Genomic DNA, 19,293 nt, shown 5'->3' with positions numbered 1-19,293 from the left:
ACTAACCTATACCCTATATATTGCTGGCTTAAACCTGGGGTGAAAAGGAAAGCCATCAATTTGTGGGTCTGACCACTATGGTGGCCTAGTGGTTAGAGCATCCACCTCAGATATGGGAGGTTGTGGGTTCGATCCCCTGCTCAGTCATACCAAAGACTTATAAAAATGGTACTAACAGCTACCTCACTTGGTGTTCAGCATTAAGAGGTTAGTGTTAGGACTTGTCCACCTGGTGTCAGGATGATGTGACTGGGTGAGACATCATGCTACATGTCTGCGGCATGATTCTCCAGTGCTAGACATCACCATAAACTTCCACACTGCAGACATTGTAGTGATATGACTGAAAAATTGTTAAAGCTACGTTAAAAGTCCAAATCACACACACACATTTGTGGGTCTAAAAGTCAAAGGTCACTTAAGAAAAGAAAATTTGTTTTTGCAAGAAAAATTTAATTCTGTACCACATATCTTGACCAAAGTTTGTGGCGGGCTTACACATAAAGTATGGATGAATTGATTTAGGGGTGATTAAGTCACGGGTCAAGGTAATTACGGTTAAAAGAAAAAGGGATTTGCAGGGTTGCTTTTGTTCAGGATTAATGCCTTGACCAAGCTTTGTAAAGTGTTTGCTTTTGGGTTCACTATTCTCTAAAGTCAACCATGCCTTACTAGTTTATACACACGACTGTTAAACATGCCAAAGTCAACCATGCCTTACTAGTTTATACACACATGACTGTTAAACATGCCAAAGTCAACCATGTCTTACTAGTTTATACACACATGACTGTTTAACATGCCAAAGTCAACCATGCCTTACTAGTTTATACACACATGACTGTTAAACATGCCAAAGTCAACCATGCCTTACTAGTTTATACACACATGACTGTTAAACATGCCAAAGTCAACCATGCCTTACTAGTTCATACACACATGACTGTTAAACATGCCAGAGTCAACCATGCCTTACTAGTTTATACACACATGACTGTTTAACATGCCAAAGTCAACCATGCCTTACTAGTTTATACACACATGACTGTTAAACATGCCAAAGTCAACCATGCCTTACTAGTTTATACACACATGACTGTTTAACATGCCAAAGTCAACCATGTCTTACTAGTTTATACACACATGACTGTTAAACATGCCAAAGTCAACCATGCATTACTAGTTTATACACACATGACTGTTAAACATGCCAGAGTCAACCATGTCTTACTAGTTTATACACACATGACTGTTAAACATGCCAAAGTCAACCATGCCTTACTAGTTTATACACACATGACTGTTAAACATGCCAAAGTCAACCATGCCTTACTAGTTTATACACACATGACTGTTAAACATGCCAGAGTCAACCATGTCTTACTAGTTTATACACACATGACTGTTAAACATGCCAAAGTCAACCATGCCTTACTAGTTTATACCCACATGACTGTTAAACATGCCAGAGTCAACCGTGTCTTACTAGTTTATACACACATGACTGTTAAACATGCCAAAGTCAACCATGCCTTACTAGTTTATACACACATGACTGTTTAACATGCCAAAGTCAACCATGTCTTACTAGTTTATACACACATGACTGTTAAACATGCCATTTATCTTGCTGTTGTAACCTTGCAACACTGGGAATTTTGTGGTCTGCAACTTTCTACATTGATTATTTTTCTCATTCATTTGTTCTTCATAGAGAAAAGAAACGTGTATTTCATCAAATCATTGACTTGTTATTGTGGATATAAAGATTTTTCATCATTTTTATATCATCTGAGCGTATCTTGTCATGGGGTCAGCAGACAGAGACAGAGACATCAGACCCTAAACAACTTTGCAGACTGGAAAAGTAGGAATAATAAATCTGCATAATTTTTCAAGCACATGAGTGAGAAAAGGGATTTGTGACAACATAATTTTGGAAGCTGAAGTTAATATAAAGAGAATTGTGTCATGCAATTTTCTCTTTTTGCTGGCTTGTTCACTTTAGAGACAAATTTTAGAGAAAAATTGTAGTTTGTAGCCTCAGATTTTCTTAAGTTGATTAACGTATTTTTTACACAAGCAGAATATATTCTTAGAGATACTTACTACTTGACAGGTCCACTCGTATTTACTGGAGCACACTGGACTGCCGCCGGAGATGTGTGTACACCTGTCGAGTTATAGAGATCCAGCCAGAGGCACAGTCCCCAAAAGTGATAATGCAGGATATCAGGATTGTACATGATGAGTCACACCCTGACTATGTTCCCTTGTCAGAGCTCAACATTCCAGGACTTGACATCTGTCCCAAACAGTCTCTACCCACTCAGAAAAGCATTGAACAGGAAAATGTTATTGACCTGACTCAAAACAGCATTATGGAAGTGTTTGATCTCACAAGAGATGAGACTCCTATTGTACAGAAGCACTTAGGGAATATCAAGTTCTGCAAAATGCAGGAAAACGTAACTACTGTTTCTAGCACAAACAGTAACAGTTCCAAATGTCTCCCTCCTAAAGCCATTTCCTTAAGTTTTGATGCAACTTCTCTCAGTGCATCATGGCCGCTAGTTGCCCAGAAGAAAGTGAAGTCACAGCCTCCAATAGATTTGAGCAAGCTGTCACCCAACACTCTCAAGTGCTTGAACATTAAAGACCCAGAGAAATATTTGGCAGGATCCTCAAAAGAGTTGGCAGATTCAACATCAAAATCTGTGCCACTGGAATCAGCCCAGTCAGAATTCGATGTATATAACAGATTGAACAAAGTTGTTGAGAGACTGAATGAAGCAGCAGCAAGAGCTTCTCAAAAGAAGGTTGGCTATGGTAGCTTGCCTAGTAGCAGACCACGAAGTCAAAATTCTGTATCCTCACGGTCACCATCTGTAGAAAGGATGTTGTCAAGTCCAGGTGACCAGCCAGTTGGATTTACCCCTCCTACATTGTTACCAAGGAGATCTAAATCAGAGGACAGATCTTTCCCCACTCTAACCACTGAAGCTAGCCCTACAGTACTTGCCACTGAAACTAGACCAAGGTCAAGATCGTTTGAGGAACATCAGGGATGTGAAAATGATAAAAGCAAAACAGAATCAAGTTTATCTGAAGAGTCAAGACCTAGACCAGTGTCGGCACCAGTTTTGGAAGAGATCTTTGTGAAACAAATTGGCTTGTCTGCTTCAACAGAAAGTTCCAGAAGTGATGATAGTGTGCAGATTATATCAGATTTGGATCCAATTTCTGAGGAGACAGACTCTATATCTGAAGTTGGGAATCCAGTGAGTTTTGAGAATCTTCTGAAAGATCTGTCAGGGGATGGGGCAATTGTTGTGATGACCGAAGATCCAAACATATCAGAAGAGGAAGCCATACAGCTAGCACAGGCATTTCTTGAGCAGAGTAACTCATCAACAGAAGAAAGAACAGATGTGGAACATGTAGGGCAGGAGAAGTTTCAAGAAGGAGTTGTGCAACCAGAGCTTGAGATTGTTAGTCAATGTAGACACGAGCAATCTAATTCAGGTGTTACAAAAGACGCTGATCAAGAAAAAATTCATGAAGTAAATGTGCAAAAATTTGTTATGGAAACTAAAAATGTATACAGTTGTACACAGATGGAAGTGGGTTCAAGTTTGGAGGTGATTGAAGGTGAGGCTTTAGATTCATGCAATGTTGTAGGCACAGACAGACTGAAGAAAATGGACAAAAGTGATGATTCAGCTCTTTTGAAATTGGAGGATCGTACAGTAGAGATGATGGAGTGTGATGGGCAATCCAGTGAAGCTGTGTTTAACAGTGGAATGGAGCAGATTAGCAGAGAGACAAGGGAAGACACAGCAGCCATGCCACTTAGTTGCTCAACACCTGCACAAAGACTGGAAAGAAATATATTTGAGACAATAAGTAATGAAAGCGCTAGTTTTGAGGATTCAGATCTCACCAAGGTAGGTACTTCAGATTCATTCCAGTCTTTACCCATGAATCACGCAGTGGTCTCTACTGACCCAAGCTGGTTGAAGAAATCTAATGTCTTAAGTGATGCAGAAACTTCGCAGCAAAGAGAAATGCATATTTCTGGAAAGCAAGCAAAAGAAGGTGATAATGTAACTGGCTTGATCACAAAATCAGAAGGAAATGATGAAACAATGGGATGTTCATTTAAGTCAGATTCTAGTAAATTATCAGAGGCAAATATGGCATGCATTATTATTGAAGACAGTACAGAAGAACAAGTAAGTGTCAACCTAACAACCAAAGACTCATCAGTGTGCTTGCAGATGAGCCCAGGACAGAAAGAACTAGATGAGGATTGCAAATTTCTTTCTGATTCAGCAAAAGTTGTGGTTGTAAGTTCAAAATTTGAAGACTCTGAAAAGCAGGATCATGATGTTCCAGTTGAGAGTCACCAGCCTGACACTGTGCTGAATTTGAAGGTGAGGGTCAGTGAAAGAGGAGATGGGTCATATGTAGAGAAGATGGATGACCCTGGTGATAGATCAGTCTGTATGACAAACAACTTGACAGATCTGATGGATGCATTACCCAAAAAAGAGTTGAAAGAAATTGGTGTAAGTCCAATGGCCTTTGTGGATACCGACAGTTTTGACCCATCCTGTCATGTGAAAAAGTTATCTATGAATTCAGCCGAGAAAGAAAAGCAAGATTGTGATGAAATTCGTAAAAATGCCCACAATGGGAGAGATGAAGAACGAGATAAAAGAGTGCATGGTAAAGGTGAAAATGTCATTGTGGATGAAGTCGATGGTGATCAGTTACGGCCAGACTCTCGTTCAGATGTAGAGGTTGGGGATTATGGAAATGTTAGATTATACGGTGGGGGTTTGGCTTCGGGTGATAGATCAGCCAGAAAATCAGTGTTTGTAAATCATGTAACTGATAGTGAGGACACCTTGTGCAACGAAGAGAACACTCCTCAAAAGATTAATTCTCTCAGTACTGCTCAGAATTGTGATATCAACATGAAGGGAGATTTCACTTGTTCTGAAATCAAAATGTCCTTTGAAGATAAGAGTAATAAGAAAACTTCATCACAGTCAGAAAATAATCAAGATGTCTTGAATGTAAAAGAAGAGAAATGTGACAGAAAAAATGAAACTGTTTGCAATAAAAAATATGATAAGTCTGTGCCGGACACTTCCAGTTCAACATATGACTTATCAAACGAGGCAAGAAGTGAAACAAAAATGGCTTTACTTAGAGGTCTTGGTTTAGAAAGAAGTGAGGATGTGGAAAAGGCAAAGAAACAGATGAATAAAACAAGTCCATCTCCACTGAAAGACTACCTGCTTAAAGATAAATTGGGCAACTCTTACAAAATGCGACAGGCAAAGGTAGTTTTATCTCCTCTGAAGATCTACCCACTGAGAAGCAAAAGAACTCAATTTATAGTCGGCACTAATCCTCACAAAAGACATCTTAGTTTTGATGATAAGGCCAAAGACAAGCTTGTCAGTTCTGGCATTGATGACAATGGAGATGGGGAAAAGCTAGAAGAGAAGTGGAGGTCTGGTTGTTATAATGTTGAACAGGAGCTACCTCTTCATGACAGAATTGCACAGAAAATCAAAATGGAAAGTTTAGCCAAAAGCAGCCCTGGAGAACAGGGTCCTTTTAAATGTCCAACCTGTAAACGCATGTACCGTACTCAAGAAAGTTACCAGAACCATGTGAAAAATTGTGATTTTGAGGTCAGCACAAGTGATGAAGAGGACGAGGATAAAGACAAAGAGGATAACCCATCTTTGCCCAAGTTCAGAAGGAGCACTGTCTTTCAGCGGCTTGCTATGGAATCTGAGATGAGACAGAAGTCAGAGGTTGTCAGTCCAAGCACTACAGGAGGGGAAAGAGGTAAGAAAAGAAAATCGAGTGGAGATAACCCAGGACATTTCACTGAATCTTCAGAACATGTGAATACACAGTCTACACCTGAAAAACGTGGCAGAGGAAGGCCAAGAAAATTTCCTCCCATATCTATGGAAGTTGTTGAAGAGAAAGAGGTAGAAGAATCTGTTGTTAAAAGAGGTAGAGGAAGACCTCCAAAGCACAAAGATAATCCATCAGAGGAAGCCGATGTAAAATGGACAGAAAACAAATTACAAGCAGAAAGTCAGGAGGTAAAAGTGAATAGAGGTAGGGGACGACCTAGGAAAATACAGTCCTCGGATGATGACTCACATGGTAAAAGCATGAAAGACAATCCAGGCACTAGCACTAGTGAAAATGAAAGTGAATTGATAGATACCAAAGATTTCACCTGGAAAAGAGGTAGGTTGAGTGATGGTGCAACTAGCAGTAACGATGAATCACAGGTTCAGTCCATTGAAGACAAAAGTAGGAAGCAAGATTTGGAAGAGTCAGCATTCAGTGAGAATGAGTTTCAGGGCAAGGAAAGAGATTCTTCAGAGGAGAAGGACAGTGAAGACAAAGACAGACTTGAAATGCAGGAGAAAGTTAAAGAAGACAGAGATTCTGAGTTGGGCAGAAAAAAAGGTTGTAACACTTTAGAGGAAGAGGATATTGCTCCAGAAAGCAAATCAGTGTATCCTTATTTAGATGAGAGCCTGGGGGTGTTCTTGCACAGCAAAGCTGATAAGGAAAGATTGAATAAACTCAAAATGACAGAGGGTTCTAGTCAGGAAAGCAGTTTAGGAGATCAATCGTTCATTGTGGCATATCACAATCCAGAGGACTGCACAAAGTCTGCAGAGGAAAGTGGTATGAATATTTCAGGGGATAATAAACCAACAGACGAGAGTTCAAAACAAGACGGAAAAGATGTCATGATAGAAATAAACAATTCAGATGGACAGAATAGTGGTCAGAGTTCTGAGATAGGTACCACAGTCAAAAGTAAAACTCCCCCTCAGCATTCTGAAGAACCTATAAAACAACAGGAAACAAACTCTCTAAGTTCCGATACAAGCAACGCATTTGGAGAGAGTGGTCAGGCTATGGACTGTAATTCTAGCGCTATATCTGATGGATCAGAATTGAGAATAGATGCAACAAAAGAGAAAGAGTTGGAAAGAAATGAGTCCAGTGATATTAAGAAATGTTCTGTGTTGGATCCCATGATGGAAACGAGCTCAAAAGAGAAATCAAACGAGGCATTTCACATGCCCTTGAGCCAGATTCCTAAGACTGTACTTGAGCTGCTAGAAAAGGGCCATCGAGTGGTTCTGAAGGATCCCAAAGATCAGACAAGTTTTATATGGGAAAAATCTGAAAAGGGACTTATTGGCAGACCCTTCAAAAATGAACAAATTTTGAAGTATTTAGAAAAGGACAAAAGGAAAGATTATGATGTTGCATTAAAATCTTTGTCGAGGAAAAGTTGTGCTAAGCTCAGTAAAGGTCCAGAAATGAGTGATAATTCATCAGAATCACAGGCTAATGTATTACCTGTCATACAAAATCCAGCAAATGATATTCCAGCCTCTGTACGGTCTGTCTCATTACCTCAGAATCAACCAATCACAGCCTGTGTTTCATCAGTGACTGTACCATCACCTATGGAAATTTCAAGAGAGGCAGCAGTGAGGAAAGACATTCTTTTGACGAGTTCTTCAGTTCCAGAGCAGATCAAAGCACAACTAAAAAATACTGTAGTGGAAAGGATATCAACTCCAACAAGTGATAGTATGCCAACCATTTCTTCACAGATCCTAGCTTCTGTCACTTCAACAATGCCAGGTGGAACAACTGTTTCGCAGAGTGATCCTTCAAAAACTGGCACACAAGTGTCTCAAGATTTAAATCAGAAGGACAGGAAAAGTTTTGCTGAGTTGTATCAGGAAATTCTGTCAACGGATTATGCTTCTTTTCAAGCCCAAGAAGTCGGCCAGTCACAGCAAGGCTTGCTTGGTCAGCGAAGTGACCTAATAGGAAACCCTCCCTTGGCTCCATTCATTCCAACAACACAGCCAGTTCATTCATTATATCGGGGGAGAATCACAAATGAACTAGGTATACAGGCAAACCAAGTTATCCAATATCCACAGGTCACTCAGGTTGGTATACAGTCAAATATTTATCCAGCTCAGGCAAATATCACCACTGCTGATGGTCTTCAGGGTAGGACAACCATTGTGCAATATTCACCTTTGAATCCAATTCTGAATACAAGTTTTGTATATAGCAATCACTCTAGTGTACAGTTTGGACAGCCTCAAGCAATTCTACCCAGTAACCAGTGCAGCTTCACAACTCTACAACCAAACCAACCCCAGAATATGTCCATCAAGCCTGTGCCAATCGCAGTATCAAGATGTAGTGTTACTCATGCACTGAATCAGATTTCAGGAATGGGAACAATCCAGAATCCAACACTGTCTCATCCATCCCCAAATTTGGCTATGATTCCTCCATTGGTCTCAAATCCAGGACTGACCTACATGGGAAGTGCTGTTTTGAACAAAGGAGGTATTGCAGAGAAAGTGACAATCACCCCTCAGGGTTTGCAGAGTATGTTATCGTCACTTCGTGCAATGCAAGGGCAGGTTGCATCAGTTGCAGCAGATATTCAGCTGCAACAGCAGCAGTCAGTCAACAGGCCAATTGTTCCCTCTGTAGTACAGATTGTTGTTAGTAAAGGTGGTTCTTTATCTAGCAGTGTTGTCATGACAACCACAGCTGCCATTCCAACACAGTCACAAAGTTCAAAGTCAGTTGTGGTCAACGGTAATGGAAATGTGTTAATTCCAAACATCATTTCCAGTACAAATCAAGGTTCTATGCAGAAAGGAATGTTTGGAAATAATTTATTTTCATCCCAAAGCAGTCAGGATTTGGTGTCAAAAGGGCCTATGGAGGAGTTAATTGCCATACCAACTGGTGATAAAATTGTCTCTTGTTCAAGCACCATTTCTAAAGTAAGACAGTCTGATTCCTCAAGCAGCATTCAGTCTCCTGGAAGAGTGTTGCAAAATACAGAATTATTGCAAAAGCTTAAAGATATTGCATTAAAACAGTCTAATCAAGGGATGTTATCTGATGCAAATCCCAACCTGCCACCAAGGACTATGAGTGTTGCCATTAAAACATCAACTGGAGAGTATGTTAAAGCAAATATCAATTTTAGTGCAAAGTTAGATAATTGCTCACTACAGGAAATCCTCTCTCGGAACAAAATGACAAGTTTATTAAATGCCAATGCAGAGTGTCATACATCTACGGACTCAAAACCTGGCTATACAGGGTCTAAAATTGTAGGTGGCAAAGTTCTATCTGCATCCAGTCAAAACATAGGTGGCAAATATACCTTCAATAAAATAAAATCACTGTTAGCAAGAAAACTGAGGAAACCCAACATTCTTCATAAAGTTACTAAAGGTTCAAAGGGAAGATATGGCATTAAAAATTCCTACCTGGAAAAGAATGGTTTGATTCAAGGGCAGTTGTCCGAGGATTTTATTACACCACTGTCAATTAGGAGTCCTACAGGAGAGGAGGCAAATAAAATTGTACTGGTCAATAAGAGTGTGCCCGATGGTAGTAGACAAAGAGTGTCGCTGTTCAATGCACCAAAAGTCTTTAGTACTGAAGAACAGGAGTTAACACCAAACAAGAGGAAAAAGAGGGCAACTGTCAAGAGACATCGCAAGAGTCCACAGAAAATAAGGAATGTCAGTGGACCTCATATGTCTGGTAAGTCTGTTTAATATCAGATATTTTTTAGGGATCTATCCTACCTAGAATGATTAAACTTGGCGCGTGGATGCATCTGGATAGGTTTATCATCCTTTTTACAAATGATACAAATTTCATGCTTCATTGACTTTGTTGACATTCTGTGTTCATTTTTTGGGTGCTCTTTATATTTGAATTGTGAAACTTGATAATTGGAATATCTGTAAGTACTTCACCATACAGTCAAAAGGTTCTTGTAACCTACATTTTAGATACTTACATACAGGTTTTAAAGTATTTCAGTTTCTTTTATGACCACATCGATTTGTCCACGTTACAGTTCTTTATGACAGTAGTTGAATATACTTAAGTGTCAAATATATAGACTTATTGCCAAAATAATTTTAATATTTTTTTCTTCATTCCTATATTTTCTTGTGTGAAAAATGTATCATATTTTCACATGTGAAAGTACAAGATTTCTCATCATGCCATGCGATGCATGCATGTGTGAGCCTGCAGAAGTTGAACCTGCAAAAAAAGAGTACTTTTTGAGCTAGAACAAATAAATAGGACCTGCCTTACATTTCAGACATGGAAATTATTTTTTGATAAAGTAATTTGACCAGATACCATTCTTGTATCTTTAAAGTTATTTCCCCTTACTTGATGCCAGTGGTGAACCTAGTGTGATGCATTGCTGAATCAGACTTGCATTGTTTTCAGACATGGTCCGATAGTATACAAAATGACAAGAATGGAACTGTGACAGATTAGTTCAATCAAATCCTAACGCTTTCTTAAGTCACATTTATGTGATCAGGCTATGAATGTGAGGTGAATTTATAAAACACAGGTGGGGTTTAGCATGTTGCGGTGAAGGTTTTTTTAAACTTTGATTCTGGAACAAGTCATGTATTTTCTTTTCCTACATTAATGCTGGATATATTACATCATATGGTACCAAAAGCTATATATTTTAACTCTTGCCATTTGTTAAAATGTTTTTGGTACCTCATTAACATAGGTAAAGAAAATATTCTTTTTTATTGAGTTGTAAGCTTTCCATATTAATGACTACATTTTGTACCGTGATAGGATATCCTCAACCCAATTGTGTGCTGAACTTGTGAATGAATATAGGAATTAGTTCAAGGACTGCATGCATTTCATGCGTGGCCTCAGCTTTAGTTTGGGGGGTTTTCTGTGCAGTTTAATGCCATTATTCACCACATGATAAGCTATACATGGTAGCCAGTGTATTTAGTGGAGGAAGAACCTATGAAAAACCAGCAACCCACTTGAAGCTGCTTGCAAGCTTCTCATGTACCTACATTGGTCCAGCGGATGCTTGAATGCGTGTGGAGAGAGGTTAGATGTTTGAGTGAGCATCTTAGATCACTCAGCCACCCAGTTCCCTGCCTCAGCTTTAGTGGCTAGCCTAGGTAATTAATGATACATGGAATATGCTTCAGATTTGTGGCATACTGGCCATAATTGGAGTGTACTAAAAATCCTGTGTCTTTCGCCCAGTAAATTCTAGCTTCTGGAGGTGGAGACCATTTCTTCAGAAACTGATTTTAAATACAATGATTTAAAAAACACCCAACACTATTCGCTGGTTTCTATCAAGTCATCATAGTACAGGCAAAACCCGTTATATTGCAATTCATTATAATGCGATACCACTTATAACATGATGACAGAATGGCTCCCATTTTTAAAAATATAAGGTGACCTCTCTTTTTAACAACCAAAATATATACTCTTGGAAGAGCTGATTATTTGTATCCCTAGCAGATTTTTAATTCCAGCACAGTGTTTAATAATGCCTTAACTTCACCATGCACCATTTCTGTCATATTGGCATGTATACAGTTCAAACCTAAAGTATATTTCATGTCTGATGAAACCCGGTGAACAAAACAGCCAATGTATGATCATGAGGTTAGTTAAAACTGATGACATTTTCAGTGGGGAATTTTTTTGAAAACGCAATCCTGCTTATATTATGATGTTATTCTTGGGACCCTGAGCATGGGGTTTTACCTGTACCTCTGCTTTGATATCATTGACAAGAATGGAGCTATTTTATTTTGTCTTTGATGCCTGGTCACAGTGGCAAAGATTTCATTGTCAAGATCACTTAGTGTGGATTTATTTCTGCATGATAATGAATGTTTGCAATGGTCGTCAGAGACTGCTGAAAGTTTCATAGAGTTAAAATCATTGATGACACTGGTGTATTGACTGACCAGGTAAGATTTCCGCCATTTGTAATTTGTTGTAGCCAGTAAAATTTCTTGAAGGGACACATTTTCATTGTGCAGTCTCAGACATAAAACAAAGTGAAGCCACAAAGCACAGGCAATTTCCTGTACATCTTAAAAGAACTTGATCCAAATTAAATGATTTTGAGATATTTTTTCTTATAAATTGTGGATAATGGAATTTTACTGAATGGAATATACCAGTAGTTTCCTTAAATGCACAAGCTGCACCTGCTTATTGGCTGCTTCCACATTACATCTTGGAAAGAAATATGGTCATATCTGGTGAACAAGATGGTATAACAAATTCATGAAGTCAACAGGTGACAATTCTGATGTTGACCTATGTACCAGGGGTCACGCTACCAGGCTAAGTGGGCAATGCTCCCTCGTCTTGGCCAGTTTACTTCCAATGTTATGTTAGACAGCTCAAGGCAAAATGTTGATATCAGTTATGCCGACAAACTCTTGCACATTCACAGGCATGTGTTTTGATAGCTGATTGACCATTAACCATTTCCTGAGTAAGTTAGCAACTATAACTGCTCGATTTCCACACATTATCCTTTGATGATAAAAACATACAAACTTGTGTTTCTAAACTTACATTTATGTAAATAGTTTTAAGAATTTAATCACTAACATGTATATTTTAATTGCTGTTTTGTTGTTGTTGTTGTGGGGTTTAACGCCATTTTTCAGCACACGATAGGCTATACATGGCGGCCAGTATTAATGGTGGAGGAAGAACCTGGGAAAACCCCAGAAAGAACCGTCGACCCACGAGAAGCTACTGGCAAGCTTTCTCACATACCCACATTGGCTGAATCTGAGACTCGAACCCATGCAGACAGAGGTGAGGTGGCAGTAATCGGTAATGAAGAGCGCTTTAGACCACTCGGCCACTCAGGGTCCCTATTTTAATTGCCGCATGTACATTATTTTCTTGATAAAAATCAGTTTGGAACCATAATGGCAGACAAAACTGTTCTTGGACTACCATTTTATTAGATTGTTTCTTTTCGTTAACCATTGGGCAAATATATTATGGGGAAAATATAAAATTTGTAAGAGAGCAGAGACTAAATATTAGATTAAAGAATTAACTTTAAAATGCAATTATGTAGGTCATAAAAATAGACGGGACTTTGCTATGTTGTGGAATTTGATGAGATACATAAGTTCAAGGTTGTATTCTGAGTTTACTAATTTTTATGAAAATACGAAGAGCCCCCAAAACAAACAGCAAAGCAAATACTATTTACCCAATGCCTTATGTTACACCAGGTATGTAGACAAATAATAAAATCTTACACTTGCAATAGACTGTTGTAACGAAGCTATGAAGTGAGTGATTACATTAAGAAAACCCCTCTTTCTAAAATAATTAGGACGAACAGTATGATCTGAAAGACATGTGCATTGTCTCTCATGTACATGGAGCAGGGGATGTTTCAAACAAGTTTAGAAATCTTTTCAATTGCCATTTTATAATGAACTTTACAAAGTAAAAAGAAAAATATTCTTGATTAAGGGTAGTTGATTAAGCATTTTTACTAACTTGCAATTACAATATTGTAATCTAGTTCAGAGATCTCACTAGGATTTTAAAACTAGGAGCCCAGGACTCCCATTTTGGTAAAATTAGGAGTCCCACCATCAAAAGTTGCAGTCCCTTCTTTCCTACAGAATCAACACAGATGCGAGTGCATCTATTTTCAGATGGAGAGGTTTTCGTAATGTAATCACTCACTTTAATATAGCTTCATTACAACAGTCCATGGACAGGATTGCAAATTTATGGTTTATTTATTTGCGTCCTTGTAGTAACTTTAGGCAATGGTTAAATAGTATTTTATTTGCTGTTTTTTTCCCATATTTTTGCAAATATGTGTCGGGTCGGAAAACATCTTAGACGGTAAAGCGCATCTCGCGAATTCCACAACATAGCATTGTCCCATACATTTCTAACCTACATAAGATGCATTTTAAAGTTAAATCTTTAATAAAATTATACCTTGGCTTTGCTTTCAATGATCTGTATATGTTTCTGAAAAAGTTTGCCTGATGATTTACGAAAACAGACAATCTAATAAACTGGTAAATCCAATACTTAGCGAATTCCGCCATTATTTCCCGTTAGGCCTACTGGTTCACTCACAGTTTCAAACTAATTTTATGATGAAATAGTGTACAAGAGGCTGTTAATATATATCCAGATCACCGATTCTGATCTTAAAATACATGTTTGTATGTTTTATCATCAGAGGATATCATGCAGGAAATTGATAGTTGCTACCTTACTCGGAAAAGGGTTAATGTTGTTGTTGTTGTTATAGGGTTTAATGCCATTTTTCAGCACACGATAGGCTATACATGGTGGCCAGTATTAATGGTGGAGGAAGAACCCGGAAAAACCCCGGAAAGAACCACCGACCCACGAGAAGCTACTGGCAAGCTTTCTCACATAACCACATTGGCTGAATCCGAGACTCGAACCCACGCAGGCAGAGGTGAGATGGCAGTGATCCGTAACGGAGAGTGCTTTAGAACACTCGGCCACTCGGGGCCCCTTAAAAGGGTTAATGATCAAGCAGCTATCAAAACATATGCTTGTGAATGGGCAAGAGTTTGTTTGTCAACGTAATTGATATCAAAACTAGGCCTAGCTACTGATGTCTTGATGAATACATTTTGCTACAACTCTAGAACTAACCGGGCTAAGGCGAGGGGCATTTAAAAACAAGTATGGTCAGCCAGTGTACCTCATTAATAGCTCTTGTTCGTCCATCAGAGTGATACTGAATATTTGGCTATCCAAGTAAGGACTTGTTCCAAACACTGAGCTAGGCATCACACACATTCTTACACTTAGCTACTGTCCTATCCGAGCTATCAATTCTAGCAGCTTTAGCACTCTTCTTAATCTCGTTACAATCTTCGTAAGTGTGCCGTTGAACCCCAAAATACTTATCCAAATTTACAAATGGCATTTTGTCCAAGTCTCAACATGTCTTGATTCTCGTACACTACTTATTTCGATACTTTCGGAAATGAACACAGTAAAGAAAGCTAAAGTTGTTTATTTGATGTACTTTTATAAATGACCACATGTACATTTCTGGGTCTTTCTGACTGAATTCAATCACTGCAAATAGCAGTACAATTTTGCATCCGGACGCCAGTCAAAGCCTTTGAAGTTGCTGCCCAGCTATTGCATTGTGTTCTTTTTGATGTTCTCTTAAAATGGCAACAAGTATGTACATCAAGGGGTCTTTCAGTCACTGAATTCTGTCATTGTAAATATCAGCACAGCTAATTATCAACACATTTTCCCACAACGCAGGTGGCTGAAGCAGGACTGGCAAGTCTTTGAATTTTGCTGCACACCTATTACATGCGTATGGAGGACTCCCGCCTCTTGGATTTTCTGCGTCCTAGATCAAAAATTGGCATCCAGATACGCATAATTAAGCGTTTCCGAGATCTCTGTAGTTAATAAGTTAAAATTATTACAATGTAGAGCTTCTGTTGTTCTCTTTTTAAGTCAAAATACACTGAATATGAATATGAAAGTTTTTAAACAAATGTGTTTATAATATAGATAGAACTCAGACAACATTCTTCCTGAAAATAAAGTATTGCTTTAAAGCAATGTTAAATGCAAATATGCATACTGGGAAATAGATGGCATAATTCAAATAAGAGAATTAAAACATTACACACACACACACACCCACACACACACACACAGAGACAGACATTCTTGTATTTGGTGGATATCGAGAACTCAGGTATGGAACCACATATCGTGGACATTTGTTTTTGGCGATGTTAGAACAAAGAGAAATACTGTTTGAGGCAGTAAATTATTAGCAAATGGTGATGTATCAAGGAGGGAACTGTTTTATCAGTTCTAAGAAATAAGAAATTTAGCAATGCAAGTGAGGACACACACATTTACACAAATATTCTGTATAATCCATGCAAACTAAGGACGCACACTATTTGACAAAATCACGGAGACCATGGACATTGTTACATTATGACCAACAAGGACATGTTTGCATATCTAGTCCAGTCTTAACAATCAATACGACTGCTCAAGTAGCCTTGGATGCTGGAGGTTGTGGGGTCGAACCAAGGCCTAGTCATAACATATACATAAAAATTGTACTAACAGCTGCCTCACTAGGTGCTCAGCATTAAGAGGTTAGTGTTAGGACTTGTCGACCTGGTGTCAGAATAATGTGGCTGCATGGGACATCATGCTACATGTATGCAGTGTGATGCCCCAGTGCTTGAAATCGCTATAAACTGCCATACTGTAGACATTGTAGTGATATGACTGAAAGATTATTAAAGCTACGTTAAAATCATATCCAATTCACATACTAGTATTAGGTAACTGTAACCTCCATAAGAGTTTTGTCTACAACTGTTCTTTAAGGCAATTACATAATTATTTTAACATATATCGTCATTATTGACTGACTGATGAATTTATTGATTGACTGATTGTCCTGCAATTAGTATGACTAATTCACTGCTTTGGAGATCATACTGTAATAAATATGGAGTATGAGCATTTGGTTTTAGTGCCCCATTGTAAGGAATTCTTGGATTTGTGTGATTACTTGTTTGATTATTGGAACTCAGTGCGATGGAAAATAATCCTTGGCCCAAAACAATTAGCCAAGGAATAGGAGCAAACGTCACGGAGTGAAGTGTTAGTGATTTTCCATGATGCCATGGTTGACTTGTAGTGAATTCAGGTTAAAAGCGCCAGAGTGTCCCTGGAATACCATAGTCCCTATTAAAACCTAGTGGTGTACATTGGTGATGTGACTGTGGTGGATATTATTTATTATTATTTTTTATTTACGGTAGGAGACCAATAAATTACACAAAGGAATAAAGAAGGGACTTAGCAGATACCGTTTATGTTGTCATGGTGGCAGATGTGATGCAGTTGTACTGGTGAAATGTTCCTTGAAACCATAAATTGACTGGCCTAAGGTGGCATAGTAATTGGGCTCTCTAATTTATAACTGAAGTTGTATACAAGTATTTGAAAATTTGGGATAAACTTATGACTTCTAGTGGAATTGTGCCAGGGTTTGACACCGCTCGGTCAAGCAAATACCCCTGGCTTGTAACAATACCGTTTGGCTGGAATTGAGCATTTATGGTAGGAAAGTCGCCTTATCGGCAATGACTATTCGCTTTTTGTAAAAATAGAGTAATACACGTCATACTCTCTCTCTCTCTCTCTCTCTCTCTCTCATTTTCATGGTTCACCTTCCAGATCACTTAGTTTATACATATGCTAATCCAAGGTACCTCATGAAGGTGTTTTTTATCGTTGATTGGAAGTTTTAAACAGTTTTTTTTTCTCCCTTCTATGTAAAACATGCTGAATCTGATGCAACTCTAAATAAATGTTCATTTAAGTTATAAATACACATTGGTCCAGTAGAACATCCTGAGCATTTTGGCTTTTGTTAAAAAGATCATTAAATTTGGAAAAACAATATAGATTGGCGCCTTGTGTTTACAGAAATATGGATACAAACACAATTCATGATAAGCAAAGTTGTCAAATCACCAACTGAAGCAAGTATATACATTTAAATGAACATTGAATGCATTCAGTAGTTTATGATTGCTTGCACATAAAGACACAGGTCTTAAGAGCACAATAATGAAAAATATATTGCAATTAAATGGTTCATTTGGGACTGATCATCTTGATGATAAATGTTTGACCTCTATATAATATAGTTATCTTTCTATATATTTACTGAAATTCTGTGCGTGTAATTTCCAAATTCGGTTAGTGATAATTTGATCTCAGCTGGATTTTTCACTTGATTCACATCTGTTCTCTCCTGTTTGAATATTAAGTAGGCAAATGATGAAAATGGGGCAGATATAGCTCATTTAATAATCATAAAATAAATTTTGCATATCAAGGATGTCTTTTCATTATCTTTGTATACAAAATCTTGCCTCAAACAGGACGCTTTACTTTACAAATTGGTTGGATAATTCTGCAATTTCGGTACAGCTCTGCAATGAATTCATGCATATTTCCAATAGCATTTTGATACTTTTGTACATGTCATAGATTTATTTGCATGTATTGGACATGTATGGTATGAATGTATCGTGAGTTTAACAACACTATCATCTCACATGCGTGAAATATTTTAAAAAATACCAGGGACTGTTATATGCACCAGGTTTTCTTCTTACAGTTTAGCTATGTAGTTAGTATTTGATGCTGGGTCTAAAGTGAGATAATTTGTTTTTGCAATGTTTAATTTGATAGTGGAGATCTCTCTCTCTACAAGTTTTCTACTGGGCAATCAAGGACATGGACTTGGGCATATGTATCTCCAGCTTTGGAAGAAAGATACTCTAAAATCATAAACAAGCACCAAGTGGGGACCTTCCTACAAACCATGATTTTACGTTATTCTAGGCTACCATTTTTTTTCTCCAACCACAGGTGTCCTCAGTTGGATGTGTGTCCTCGGTACGTTTGTGTGTAATATAGTGAATGTCCTCGGTTTACACCAAATACAAATACACACACACACACACACATATTGCGTGTCTTGCTTTGCTCCCACTTCTCCCAGTTCTGTCCAAAAGGAGAAGTCACTTCTCCCTAAAATTCGAGTCTAGCTTGACCCCTAATGTACCTAGTATGGGTATGGCTAGAAAAATGATCTCAAAAGTTAAAATTCTGTGTAAAATTTTGTTCTACTCGAATGAAATTTCAGTGGCAGTGATTGCTGTTGAACCCAAGTTAGTGAAGTTGAGACCGAACTTATATGTTCCTTTTCTGGCAGTGGTTTCCAGGGCCATGTTGTTTTTCGCTGCTATGGTTTTGATTACATTTCTTCATTATGCACCATCCACAAGGTGGAGCTGCATTATGTTATGTCCAGACATCTGTGAAACACTCTGTTGCCAATTTTATTTCCACACATCCACCATCTACAGTTAGCAAAGTTTATGGATGGCGTGAGGTAATAATAAACTTAACTTTGATTTGGGGGCCAAAAGATCAAAGATGACAGTCACTGACAGAAAGAATAAAAATGGTTTCCAAATAATAACATTAGTTCAGCATTACAAATTTATGTGTTTGGAGTAAGGAACAAGCTTGTTGATTTTGGGTTTAACATCAAAGTCACTGTTAACATAAAAAAGAAAAAATAGTTTCTGCACAATAACATTTGTTCTATGTCACAGATTGGGACCAGTCTTTGCAGATGGTTCGCTCTTGGTATCAGAAAGAAGCCTGTTTAATTTGGGCTCAAAATGATTGACAAAGTCACTGAATGAAAGCAGAGAAATG

At 38.2% G+C, this 19,293-nt stretch overlaps 1 protein-coding gene across 1 annotated transcript in view; it reads left to right on the top strand.

The window, feature by feature from the left end:
• Positions 1-19,293, top strand: part of LOC149793345 (uncharacterized) — a 117,169-nt gene that overhangs the window by 71,319 nt on the left and 26,557 nt on the right. The window contains exon 25 of the mRNA XM_089968985.1: positions 2,120-9,669. Within this exon, the coding sequence (XP_089825111.1) occupies positions 2,120-9,669 (7,550 nt within the window). The remainder of the gene's footprint in view (positions 1-2,119; positions 9,670-19,293) is intronic.

This window comes from Sinohyriopsis cumingii, chromosome 8 (assembly GCF_028554795.1).
Source record: "Sinohyriopsis cumingii isolate HCF-2022 chromosome 8, ASM2855479v2, whole genome shotgun sequence".
NCBI lineage: Eukaryota > Metazoa > Mollusca > Bivalvia > Unionida > Unionidae > Sinohyriopsis > Sinohyriopsis cumingii.
This window is presented reverse-complemented; position numbering and strand designations above follow the sequence as displayed.